At 40.5% G+C, this 11,854-nt stretch overlaps 1 protein-coding gene across 11 annotated transcripts in view; it reads right to left on the bottom strand.

The window, feature by feature from the left end:
- The window catches only part of SHPRH (SNF2 histone linker PHD RING helicase), a 66,747-nt gene that overhangs the window by 6,695 nt on the left and 48,198 nt on the right, over nt 1-11,854 (bottom strand). For 7 of the 11 annotated variants that reach the window (XM_023750163.1, XM_014451826.2, XM_023750164.1 and 4 more), the window contains 5 exons: nt 10,445-10,516; nt 8,916-9,104; nt 2,511-2,603; nt 1,765-1,851; nt 909-1,087 (listed from right to left, as the gene is read on the bottom strand). In XM_023750163.1, coding sequence (XP_023605931.1) covers nt 909-1,087; nt 1,765-1,851; nt 2,511-2,603; nt 8,916-9,104; nt 10,445-10,516 — 620 coding nt within the window. Of the gene's footprint in view, nt 1-908; nt 1,088-1,764; nt 1,852-2,510; nt 2,604-7,973; nt 8,069-8,915; nt 9,105-10,444; nt 10,517-11,854 lie in introns of those variants that run through there. The other 4 variants (XR_002828118.1, XR_002828120.1, XR_002828119.1 and 1 more) reach the window with 4 other exon arrangements.

Below are 11,854 nucleotides of genomic sequence, written 5' to 3'. Positions count from 1 at the left end.
TGGGGACAACAGATTATGTCTTTTTCAACTTGACTCTTCAGTATCCAGCACAATGGTGTTCAATCAATATTTACTTAATAAGTTCTTCATATAGATGCATTTTTTTGAAAAACATTCAAGGCATCTAACATCCAGGAGGTAATACATCTGAGCGACCTTATAAAGAATAATGGTCCATCTTGATACTTGAATAAAAGTAGACCATACTATATGATATATACCAGGGGTCCTCAAACTTTTTAAACAGGGGGCCAGTTCACTGTCCCTCAGACCGTTGGAGGGCCAGACTATAGTTTACAAAAAAACTATGAACAAATTCCTATGCACACTGCACATATCTTATTTTGAAGTAAAAAAACGAAACGGGAACAAATACAATATTTGTATTTGCATGTGGCCCGCGGGCCGTAGTTTGAGGACCCCTGATATATACTATTAGGTTTGCTTTGGGCCTTAAACTAAATCTAATTATCTCTAAGAGTAGACCTGTCTTAGAGTGAGGCTAAATTCTTCCTAAGGGAAAGAATTTAAAAGAGAGATATTTGTGTTCAGTCATGCATGAAATATGACTTCTTTTAAATACAAACTACCTGAGACAATAAAAAATCAATTCTTCCCAAAGTTATGATGGGTGCCTTCACCTTTGCAGTTGTCTTAAGCAGTTTAAGAAACTTCTTTGACAAAGTATCAGGGTAATTTGTGAAGGAGCAAAGGCAAAAATCTAGGAGAATTTGGGGGTTTGTTGCTTGGAGGAGGGAGGGTTGGAAACCTCTCAAAATGTCCTTTGGTTATATAATACTTGAAAATTTAATAAATGAGGAAGAGATTAAAAATGAATAGGTTATGATGAATACAAATGAAGAGTCTTAGGAACTTGAAGCAAACACGACTGATATTAAAGTCCTTACTTTGTTTGTCCAATTCGGTGCACCCTTCCTATGGCCTGAAGCTCATGGGCAGGGTTCAATATGGGCTCCACCAAGAGAACGTGAGTAGCTTCAATGATAGTTAATCCATTAGAACCTGTGTGCAGGGGCAGCAGCAAAATATTGATTTGGGGATCATGTTTAAATGCTGAAAGGTTCTCCTAAAAAAGAAAGGTACATTTAAATTTTAGCTGGATCAGTTAGAAGTAAGAGCAATATATTACAGCTCATGTTAAATATGCCTAATGGTATTGTGGAATATAATAGCTAAGAAAATTAAATGTAAAATTACTATTTTTAGAAAATGTAAACTTGTTGCTTGACTTTATGAGTACAAGTGTCTCCTAAGTTCTAGTGGAATCACTATGTGATGTATGCAAATTAAACTATACGAGCTGAGAGAAGAACAAGAGTAAGAATGTGTTAGAGCATGTATAATAAGAGACATGAATCTGCTCAATGTTCACTTGGTCTTTTTGTGTGTGTTTGCCTTCTTGGGTGTGCACTGTTGTTGCACTGAGTGTGATGTAAGGACAATCTGACCACATGCAGTTTTGCCTGATGCAGTCAATTTAGAACCTAATCCCAGGGGCATGAGGCCTCAGTCCACTCAAAAGGTATATTATAGGCCATCTTTTGTTATATTAAAGAAATGTACCTCAAGTCAGAAGAAATCATGCTATGGGTATAACTGAACAGAAAGAAAATAACTATAGTTTCTCTACTTTGCTTTATAATTAATCAAGACACAAGGCAATAAATGAAAGTAAGCTAGTTAACAGAACTTTCCATTTGCAACTGAACCCACTTTAAAAAACATGAGAAGATCTTGGCATACCTGAAATGTCTTCACACGACTGATCTGTGCAAACTCCATGTTGTTGTCAGTGAGAGCTTTTGAAATAATATCTAATACATCTTGCCACTAAGAACACATAAAATAAGAAAATATTTATATATCACTTTCACATTAAGAGAATTGAAAAGGAACTAAGTCAAAATAACTTTTGTACCTCAGAATTAAGTAAACACAAAACCAAAACCTTTAAATGAAGTACCATCAATATTATTTAATACTATATTGAAATGGTAGTGTTTTTATTTTTTTTAATCAAATGCTAGTTAAAGATAAGATAAAGAAAATAATCATCTTTGAGAACTGAATTAAGCATAAATAATAGAAAATTAATAATGGAGTGCTTAATGAATGTGGTTATTTATCTTTCCAAAAGGAAAACTAGAATTTTTATTCAGTTGATTATTTATCTTTCTCTTAAACAATCAAGTTCATTTGCGAAATGAGACTTTCAAGGTACCAGATTCCAATTGTTAAAAATATTAATATAAGAAAATCCCCAAGTAAAAGGAATATAAAAACACGAAATGTAGCTATTGGAATTGTCTTGTGAAGCATCATAAAATTCTATAAAAATAATTCTATCGTATGGACATAGAAAATAATCTATCAGTAATTCTAAATCCTACCTATATTATGGCAAACTTTAATAACTAGTTCTCAGATATAAAATGATTAGACAGAAAGCCAGTTGGTGTTAACAGTGAGGATGAAAATGCTCATTATACCGTTGAGAAAACGAGTGCTTTAGCTTCTGGATCTCTAAGCTGGATTCTCATCAGCGTTCTGACCACAGCTTCCACTTTTGTAGAATGACTACCCTTTGAACACAAAGAAGAAAACACATTATTACCAGATAAAATTTAGTTAACAACAGAAGGGAAAACCATTATAAAACACTTTTATTACCAAAACTATATGATAGGTACATATGTGTTTATCCTTTTTTATTTTGTATTTGCTGGGAATTTTCTTTAGCCTCAAAAGTGCACAAGTTATGGAATTTACACCCTGAGAGAATCTATATAATAAAAGCCTAAGTGACCTTTACAGTGGAACGACCAGAACAACTGGTCGCTATGATGTGCACTGACCACCAGGGGGCAGACACTCAATGCAGGAGCTGACCCCTGGTGGTCAGTGCACTCCCACAGGGGGAGTTCCGCTCAGCCAGAAGCCAGGCTCAGCAAGCAGGCGGGCGGTAAGGAGCGAGGAATCCTGGACTGCGAGAGGGCGCAGGCTGGACTGAGGGACCCACCCCCAGTGCACAAATTTTGTGCACTGGGCCTCTAGTCTATATATGTAAAAGGCTAATATGCTAAGTGTCCGAACATTTGACTGTTCACTATGACACGCACTGACCACCAGGGTGTAGATGCTCAACACACAGGCATGGAAACATAGAATAGACTGATGAATCTCAAAAGGAAGGGGGGAAAGGGGAGGGCGGGAAAAGATGAAACAAAGATCTTATATGCATACAAGAGGCCCGGTGCACGGATTTGTGCACCAGTGGGGTCTCTTGGCCTGGCCTGCAGGGATTGGGCGGAAACCGGTAGTCTGACATCCTCCGAGGGGTGCCGGATTGTGAGAGTGTGCAGGCCAGGCTGAGGGACCCCACTGGTGCATGAATCAATGCACCGGGCCTCTAGTCTAAATATATAAAAGGCTAATATGCTAAGTGTCCGACCGTTCGACCGGTAGCTATAACACGCACTGACTACCAGGAGGCAGACGCTCAACGCATAGGCATGGAAACATGGAACAGACTGATAAATCTCAAAGGGAAGTGGGGAGCGGGGAAGGCGGGAAGAGATTAACCAAAGATCTCATATGCATACTAGAGGCCTGGTACACGGATCCATGCACTGGTGACTGGTGAGGTCCTTCAGCCTGGCCTGCAGGGATCGGGCCAAAACTGGCAGTCCAACATCCCCCAAGGGGTCCTACATTACGAAAGGGTGCAGGCCAGGCTGAGGGACCCCACTGGTGCACGAACCCATACACCGAGCCTCTAGTTCAGCGGTTCTCAACCTGTGGGTCGCGACCCCTTTGGCGGTCGAACGACCCTTTCACAGAGGTCGCCTAAGACCATCCTGCATACCAGATATTTACATTACGATTCATAACAGTAGCAACATTACAGTTATGAAGTAGCAACGAAAATAATTTTATGGTTGGGTCACAACATGAGGAACTGTATTTAAAGGGCCAGAAGGTTGAGAACCACTGCTCTAGTTGAATATAAAAGCACAACAGAAAGTCATACAGAAATATGGCCCTGAAGATAAGATTTTGTAGCATAGATTTTTCTTTAAATTTCTTTGGTGGTTTGTAACTTGCAAATAACTTGAATGTTTCCCACTACTGTTCAGTTTGGAGGAAGTCACTTGTTGTCTTGGTATTTTATGACTTCCATTACTTTTACCCTGGTTTTCTTTTTGAAGTAGAGCTAACTCTCTCAATGTGCCTGTGCTATCCATAGTAGTTTCCACTAAGACCAGCTAACATTGTTTTATTTCTGTCTGCACCTGTTCACCATGCTAAAAACCCAAATTGGTAGTGACAGATACAACTTGGTGCTGTTATGCAACTTGTATGACTGGTCTCATAAAGTGGGAATACTTTTCAAGCAAATGCCTGTGGTAATTGCTGGGTTCTTAAGCATTAACATGCTACTTGAATGAAGTTCAATGGAAACTCCACTTCGGCTGTGGGAAATCTTACAGTGCATAAGGCCATCAAAATATTATCCTGTTCTTTTAAACACCTTGAATAATGATTTTCAAGAGATAAGTTAGCAATAGCAAAAAAGTAAAAGCTTTATTGGGACCCAAAAGGTCTTAGGGATATTATCCTATTCAATAAAAGGCTAATATGCAAATTGTCCCCTCGACTGGGAGTTTGCTGGCCCATGGCCCCTGTCCCCGGCCAGCCCACCCCTGATCGGCCCCAATCGGGGCCAGCTGGCCGGACCCTACCTGTGCACGAATTTGTGCAACAGGCCTCTAGTATGTAAATATTATTCAATTGTCCATCCATCCATCTATCCATCCATCCACTCACTGAGTACCTGTTACATGCCAGGCATTATTCTAGATGCTGGGGACACAGTAGTAAATAAAACAAAGTCCCCACCTCAAGAACAATGTCCTTTCTACATTTTAGTGGAGTTTATACTCCACAAAGTATAAGTTCTTCATAAAGGTAATTTCATAAAGATAATTTATGGTTTAAATCTTAGAAGTACATTTTCTCCTGGATAGAAACTTCTCATGACATAAAAACCTTGTCCAGTACAGGGTCAGGGTTTCCACCAACAAAAATGCTCTGTGTGAAACCTAGTCAAATTTAGGACACAGGGAACATGCCACGTGGGGCTATGTTCTGCCAGGAGGCCTACTTCAGTATCCAAAACGCCTGGCAGTTGCCAGGACTTGCAAGGGGAATTTTGTTTACTTTGTGAAATGCCCAGTAGGTTCCAAGGGTCATTTAGGAATACTGTCATACTGTCGTTAGGGCAGATACAGTCTTTAACTTATAAGCATCCACTATAGAGAACATTCTGATCTCAGTATTCATTTTATTTCTATGGTCAATAAATAGAATCTCTTACATTATGAAATACCAGTAGAAAAAAATGTCTTATGTTATTTAATACTATTTTTATATTCTTTAAATATTTATTTTCTGAGATCAGCTACATAATTAAGCACTATGTATGATATTACATTGTTTATTATGTTCAATAATCTCAACTATTGGCTTAGAGTGAAATAAAACATTTTATTTTTTAAAACATTTTATTTTAAAAAATATGGTTTTATTGATTTTTAGAGAGAGAAGAAGGGAGAGGGATAGAGAAGTAGAAACACTGATAAAGAGAAACATCATTGATCAGCTGCCTCTTGCATGTCCCCTACTGGGGATCAAGCCCACAACACGGCATGTGCCCAGACCAGGAATTGAACTGGTAACCTCTTGGTTCATGGGTCGACACTCAATCACTGAGTCACACTGGCTGAACTGAAATAAACATTTTAGATAAAATAAAAACTGTAATGAAATTAAAAAATTACTTCTCAGGGTTGTTTAATAAAGATCAGGGATTTGATAATCAATAATAAAAAATCCCCTAAATTTAGGTATAGTTTGAACTAATATTTACAAAATTTCAAAATAATGCCTTCATTATTCACATAGAGCCATCTTTATCTGATCACATCCTCAACTCCAGGTTAGACGATGTGAGCATTTCGTGGGAGAGTTTTAGAAAGTCAGAAGAGTCCAGTGGGAGTCTGAGACAACAATAAGCAGATGCTTCAAGGCGAAGTGGCAGACACCAGGGCAGACATGTGACAGAAGTTAAGAAAAGGGAACAGGCAGCAGAAGGCAGAAGTGACAGATACAAATGGTGACAGAAAAGGCAGCAAGAAGCAAGGTGGGAATGTGAAAGAGGGATACAATTTGCTTGCATAATAGGTACAATATTCAGTCATATATTTAATAAAAAAGAAATGCAAATATGTGTATCTATAACAAAAGATAAATTAACTTTAGTAAATTCTGTAGTATTATAATTTTTTACAAGATGCTTTAATTAACTCATGTGTTCATCAAAACCCATGAAAGACAGGAAGAAATCAGAGCACAATGAACACAGCTGTACACTGATACCCCTGTCCCAACAGGACAACAAATGGAACTGTCTTAGTCTCTTTCCTGGGTTCTAGGAAAGCTGCCATAGGATAAACAGGTGTTAGGTTTGATGGGTTCAATGACTCAGTTTCACAGAAGCTGTACTGTTTACTCGTAGCTAGAGTGATCACTTCCTAAACCTCAGCGCATTAGGCCTGACACAGCAGTTCTGCTGCTCCCTGTACTGTGAATGCTTTCATCTAAGAGTCAGCAGCCCTTCTTAGGCAGGAATGCCATCTGTAGCCCTTGGGATGCCTGAGGCCAGAGGAATAGACAGAAGAAAAAGAAGAAAGAGCTAAGAAAGACCATTTTTATGAGAAGAAAAAGGAGAATTATAGGAGTGGAAAGAAAGGAGGAGAGGGGGACAGAGAAGGAAAGCAGTTCTTTGTGTGGTGAGTAGAATAAAGCATAACCACGCTAGATATTATGCACGAGGACAACCCATTCAACATCTGGGTCACACCGCTTCATCTTCTAGAACCCTTTTTTCTTCACCTCACTTGGGTCACCCACTTCTCCAGCCACATCTGGAGTACTGAAAACTGTCCTATCTGAAAATGACTAAAGAAGATCGCCTATTCCTTGCTAAGAACATCTAATCTTACAGCTTGTTTGCTTGATAGCCGAACCTCTACCTATTATTTGGGCAGTGCTGACAGTCTCCTCCTTATTGAAGCAGAGTGTTCCTGGGGCCTCTGTTGACAGCACACTCGCCTGGAGTGCTGTCTGCAGTTCTCCTGCTAGGTCTCCTTTCTTAGCCTGCTCCCTTTTTCCACCTTCACCAGCTATGGAGTCTGTAGGACCTGATTAGAAGCTAACTTCTATGTTCCTTTCCTTAGGTCATCTCATGTTCTCTCATGGCTGCAAAGATCTCTGAAGCCAATGACTGACTTTTTAAATCTCCAGCTCCACATATTAACACTTTGCCAGATAGTTCTAATCGAATGTCTTAGGCACTTCAAAGATAGTATGTCTAAATGTACTCCTCTTCCAAATACCTTAATATAGTAACTGCACCATATCTTCCTGACTTTTTCACATCACAAACCAGGGAGTCACCTCTGAAATCTTCATCATCAGCCCCTACAACATTCTGTTTTGCTAATCAACTTTACTCTAAATATCTCTTAATATATCCACTTTTTACCATCTCCACTGCCACCAATGTAATCAAAGACATCATCACTATTGCTGTAGCCTCCTAAACTGGTCTCTCCAAATGTTCGCTACTATTTTCTAGACAGCAATGTAACTGATATTTTCAGGTTTTACTCAAGTAACAGTAGGAATAAAGAGCAATTAGATATTTTTTAATTCAACTATAGTTTCCTTGGGAGGGGGCATCCTAACAACTGCCTAATATTCTAACATCTTAACTGAGACTGCCTAAGTGGGGTAGTTAATTCTACCCCAAAATACAATCCTTAAACATAGCGAGAAGAGAACTTCAAGGACCCAGAAGGAGAAGGAATTAAGGAAAAAGATTATATCACCTCTTGCTTAAGAGCATGTGCCACCACTCTCTCGGCTAGTTCTTCTGGTCAACATCCCATACTACATTCATGTATTTATTTGTCCTTCATCTAAGCTTAGTTAGGGGAAAAACAAATCACGTTTAAGAAATACAAAGAACAAAAAGTCTAGTACAGGCCTTTCCTGAATAAATTACAGATCCTGTTTGGATTTCATATTATGGCCACTTTCTTAAAGTTTGGAATGAAGCCCTACCTGATTTGACTCAGTGGATAGAGAGTTGGCTGAGCACTAAAAGGTCCTGGGTTTGATTCGGTCAAGGGCACATACTTGGGTTGCAGGCTCCTCCCTGGCCGGAGCCCTGACCAGGGCATGTGTAGGAGGCAACCAATTGATGTGTTTCTCTCACATCAATGTATCTCTCTGTCTTTCCCTCTCTCTTCCACTCTCTCTAAAATATCAATGGAAAAGTATCCTTGGGTGAGGATTAACAACAACAAAAAAATTTGGAATAAAGCATGGGAAAAAAAATTAGAGAAATAAAGCCAAGTTAAGGCTGCACCCTGAAAGACCACTAACTTCAGTAACCAGTCTACTTGCTCCTTCAACATGGTTGGGAATATCCTTTTTCCCTGATATTCAGGGCTAAATGAAAGAATGAGGAAAAAAGCTTTCTTTAAATAAATCTCTAATGTAACCAGAGCACTATTTGTAGTAGACAGAAATACTATAGAAAATAACAGGGAAGTGGAATTCTAAGAAGGCACTTTTTGGCCACAGTGGGCATGCCTATTGCTGACTATGATGGAGGGAGTGTTCTTGTGCTCTTCTCACAGGAGAGGGTAGATGGTGAAGCTGAGGCTTTCAGGCAGTGTGTCCACAGACAGACAACAGTGGTTCCTACTGATTTTGATTTTCTCATTGCCCTGACTACTCCTCTACATGTTCTTAATCTACTTCACCTTCACAGGGATGTCCTCTTCCTGGCTGGCTTTCTCCGAGGTGAAGACATACGAGATTTCTTTGTGAGACGTGTTCTGGCGGCAGATGGCACACTTAATGGAGCTTCTGTGGGAGCCCACGCTGTACTGTTCGATAATAATGGAGACGCATTCATTACAGAAACAGTGCCCACAGGTCAGGACTGCCCACTGGAAAAGAAAACACAGAACATGCTCAGGGACTTACTACCGAAGATCCCTTCCAATGTATACGTATATGAAGAGGAGAAGTCATCATTGCACTGCCTAAATACTTCACGATATGAGTATTCTTTAAGTCATAAAAACTAAGCTGTACATTTAAGTGAATGATTTTTTAAGTCTAGTCAGAGTAAGCTTTCATAGCGTTTAGTTCTGCTCACCCTAACAGTGAGCACAATAGTCAGCTAGTCACTGTTATTTGTAAGAAGGTGATGTTCTCATTTCAGTATTTAGGAAGAATGTGAATTTACCCCTTCAGCACTCTAATGGCAGATATAATACATGGACTAAGAACAGCATTAATTTGGAGGCAATATCACACTCAAAATAGTCCATACAACTTTTAAATACATTTACATTTTCCCATGTTAAAGCATTTATTATATAGGAAATAAGATGGACTAGTATCTCAGATATTTTAAAAGTGGTTCTGGGATACATTAAAAATTACTAAATAAACAAACAAAAATATATTTTTGAAACCCCCCTTATCACATTTTAAGAAAGACGCAATAACTTTTCTGGAGCATATTATGGGGATTTCTCCCCTTTTTGGCAGGGGTTGGGGGGGTGTAGAAGAGCATTAGATTTAATCGAGGTGTCAGTTCTAAAAGTTCTGACATCTTGTGTTAATTATTTAAACTTTCCACCTGATAAAAACCACCAACAATAATAAAAACAGAATGGTGCTAGGAGTGACGGGCTCCTAAACCCTAAGCTATGATGTGCCTGTACTTGAATGGAAAAATGGTGTGTGGCTGGGCCTTCCCTAGGTACTTTGCAGGATGAACTAAAAAGCCTCTTGGAAAAGAAGCCACACTAAAGGTAGAGAAAATGTGATATATAAGCTCGGTTTAAAAACACTGACTGGGAAAGGGAAAGGGTTATTTGGGTTTTCCTGGGTGACGCAGTTCATGACACTCTCTAGGTGCACCTCTGCTGTCAAGGCCTGGGTCAGGGTCCCCAGAAGCGGGGGCTGCAGGAAAATGACTCAGTGGCATTTTTGTAGACAGAGCAGTACTGTTCTGTACCCTGTGCACCTTTAGTGCCACGGGGAATGAAGGGCACTTCCTTTACTTGAGGGGACTTGTGCAGACTGTGAGAGCTCAAATGGACAAGGAGAAGAGAAGAGCAAAACATATCTACAATGGAGGAGAAGCCAGAGTCATCAGGCACCAGAACATTAGTAGTGACAGAAAGTTGACTGAAATGGCATAAACAGACAAATAGCAATGCCTTTGAAAACTGAAGTGTTTTATAAATGCAAGTGATGTTTATTATAATTTCACCTGTTTTCCCAGCTGCCGAGCACAGATTGGACAAGGTTCTGGATTAATACCTCCTGACGTCTTGTCTTGAGACTATCCAAAAGAGAAGAATTCAAAAATATATTGGTTATATTTGAAAACCTGATACAAATACAACTCATTTATGGAAGTAAATTCTGGCAATTGCAATTTTAATAACCTGATGAATATGATGACCTGATAATTTATATTTTATTACTACTACTATCATTCCTGGATTTACAAATCACATTTACTAAATAAGTGAACAAAAAATGGAAACAATTTTTATTATAGTTTGTTAAAGTTATCATATTACTGTAGTTGTGATTATCATAGAAGGCAAAATGAAAAGAACAATCCTATCTAATAATAGACAAACATGGTAATTAACCGTACCTCCACTACCCTTCCCATTGGCTAATCAGGGTGATATGCAAAATAACTGCCAACCAACATGGCGGCCAGCAGCCAGTCAGCTGAAGCCAACAGGAGGCTTGCTTGCTACAGTGATGGCGGAAGCCAAGGTTCCCAGCCTGCTGCTGCCGGCCTCTGAGCTGCACTCTAAGAAACAATGTTGCAATTATAGAAGCTAAACAAACCCCAGAAACCTGCTTTCAGCCAGCCGGGCCTCAGAGCTGGAGCTGCAACAGTGTTTCAATTATAGAAGCCAAACAAACCCAGATACCTGCTTTCAGCAGCCGAGGTCTCAGAGCTGGAGCCGAGCCTCAGAGCTAAAGCCGGCTCTCAGTTCCAGTGATAGCCATAGAAGGTAAATAAATCCCAGATTAAAAAAAAAAAAGAAAAAAAGGAGAGGTTGGGAGCTTCAGTCACCCGCCAGCCTGAAAACGGCCCTCAGCCCCTCACCCAGACTGGCCAGGCACCCCAGTGGGGACCCCCACCCTGATCCGGGACACCCTTCAGGGCAAACCAGCTGGCCCCCACCCGTGCACCAGGCCTCTATCCTATATAGTAAAAGGATAATATGCAAACTGACCCTAACAGCAGAAAGACTGGGAATGACTGGTCACTATGACACACACTGACCACCAGGGAGCAGACGCTCAATGCAGGAGCTGCCCTCTGGTGGTCAGGGTGCTCTCACATGGGAGGAGCTCTGCTCAACCACAAGCCAGGCTGATGGCTGCCAGTACAGCGGTGGAGGTGGGAGCCTCTCCTGCCTCCTCAGCAGCGCTAAGGATGTCCGACTGCAGTTTAGGCCCGCTCCCTGCTGGCAAGTGGACATCCCCTGAGGGCTGCCGGGCTGCCAGAGGGATGTCTGATTGCCATCTTAGGCCCAATCCCCTGGGGAGCGGGCCTAAGCCAGCAGGTGGTCATCCCCTGAGGGGTCCCAGACTGCGAGAGGGCACAGGCTGGGCTGAGGGCCCCCCCGTTTCCCCCAAGTGCACAAAT

This window comes from Myotis lucifugus, unplaced genomic scaffold (assembly GCF_000147115.1).
Source record: "Myotis lucifugus unplaced genomic scaffold, Myoluc2.0 scaffold_11, whole genome shotgun sequence".
Taxonomy (NCBI): Eukaryota; Metazoa; Chordata; class Mammalia; order Chiroptera; family Vespertilionidae; genus Myotis; species Myotis lucifugus.
Note: the sequence above shows the minus strand (reverse complement) of the source record. Positions and strands in the feature narration are given on the sequence as shown.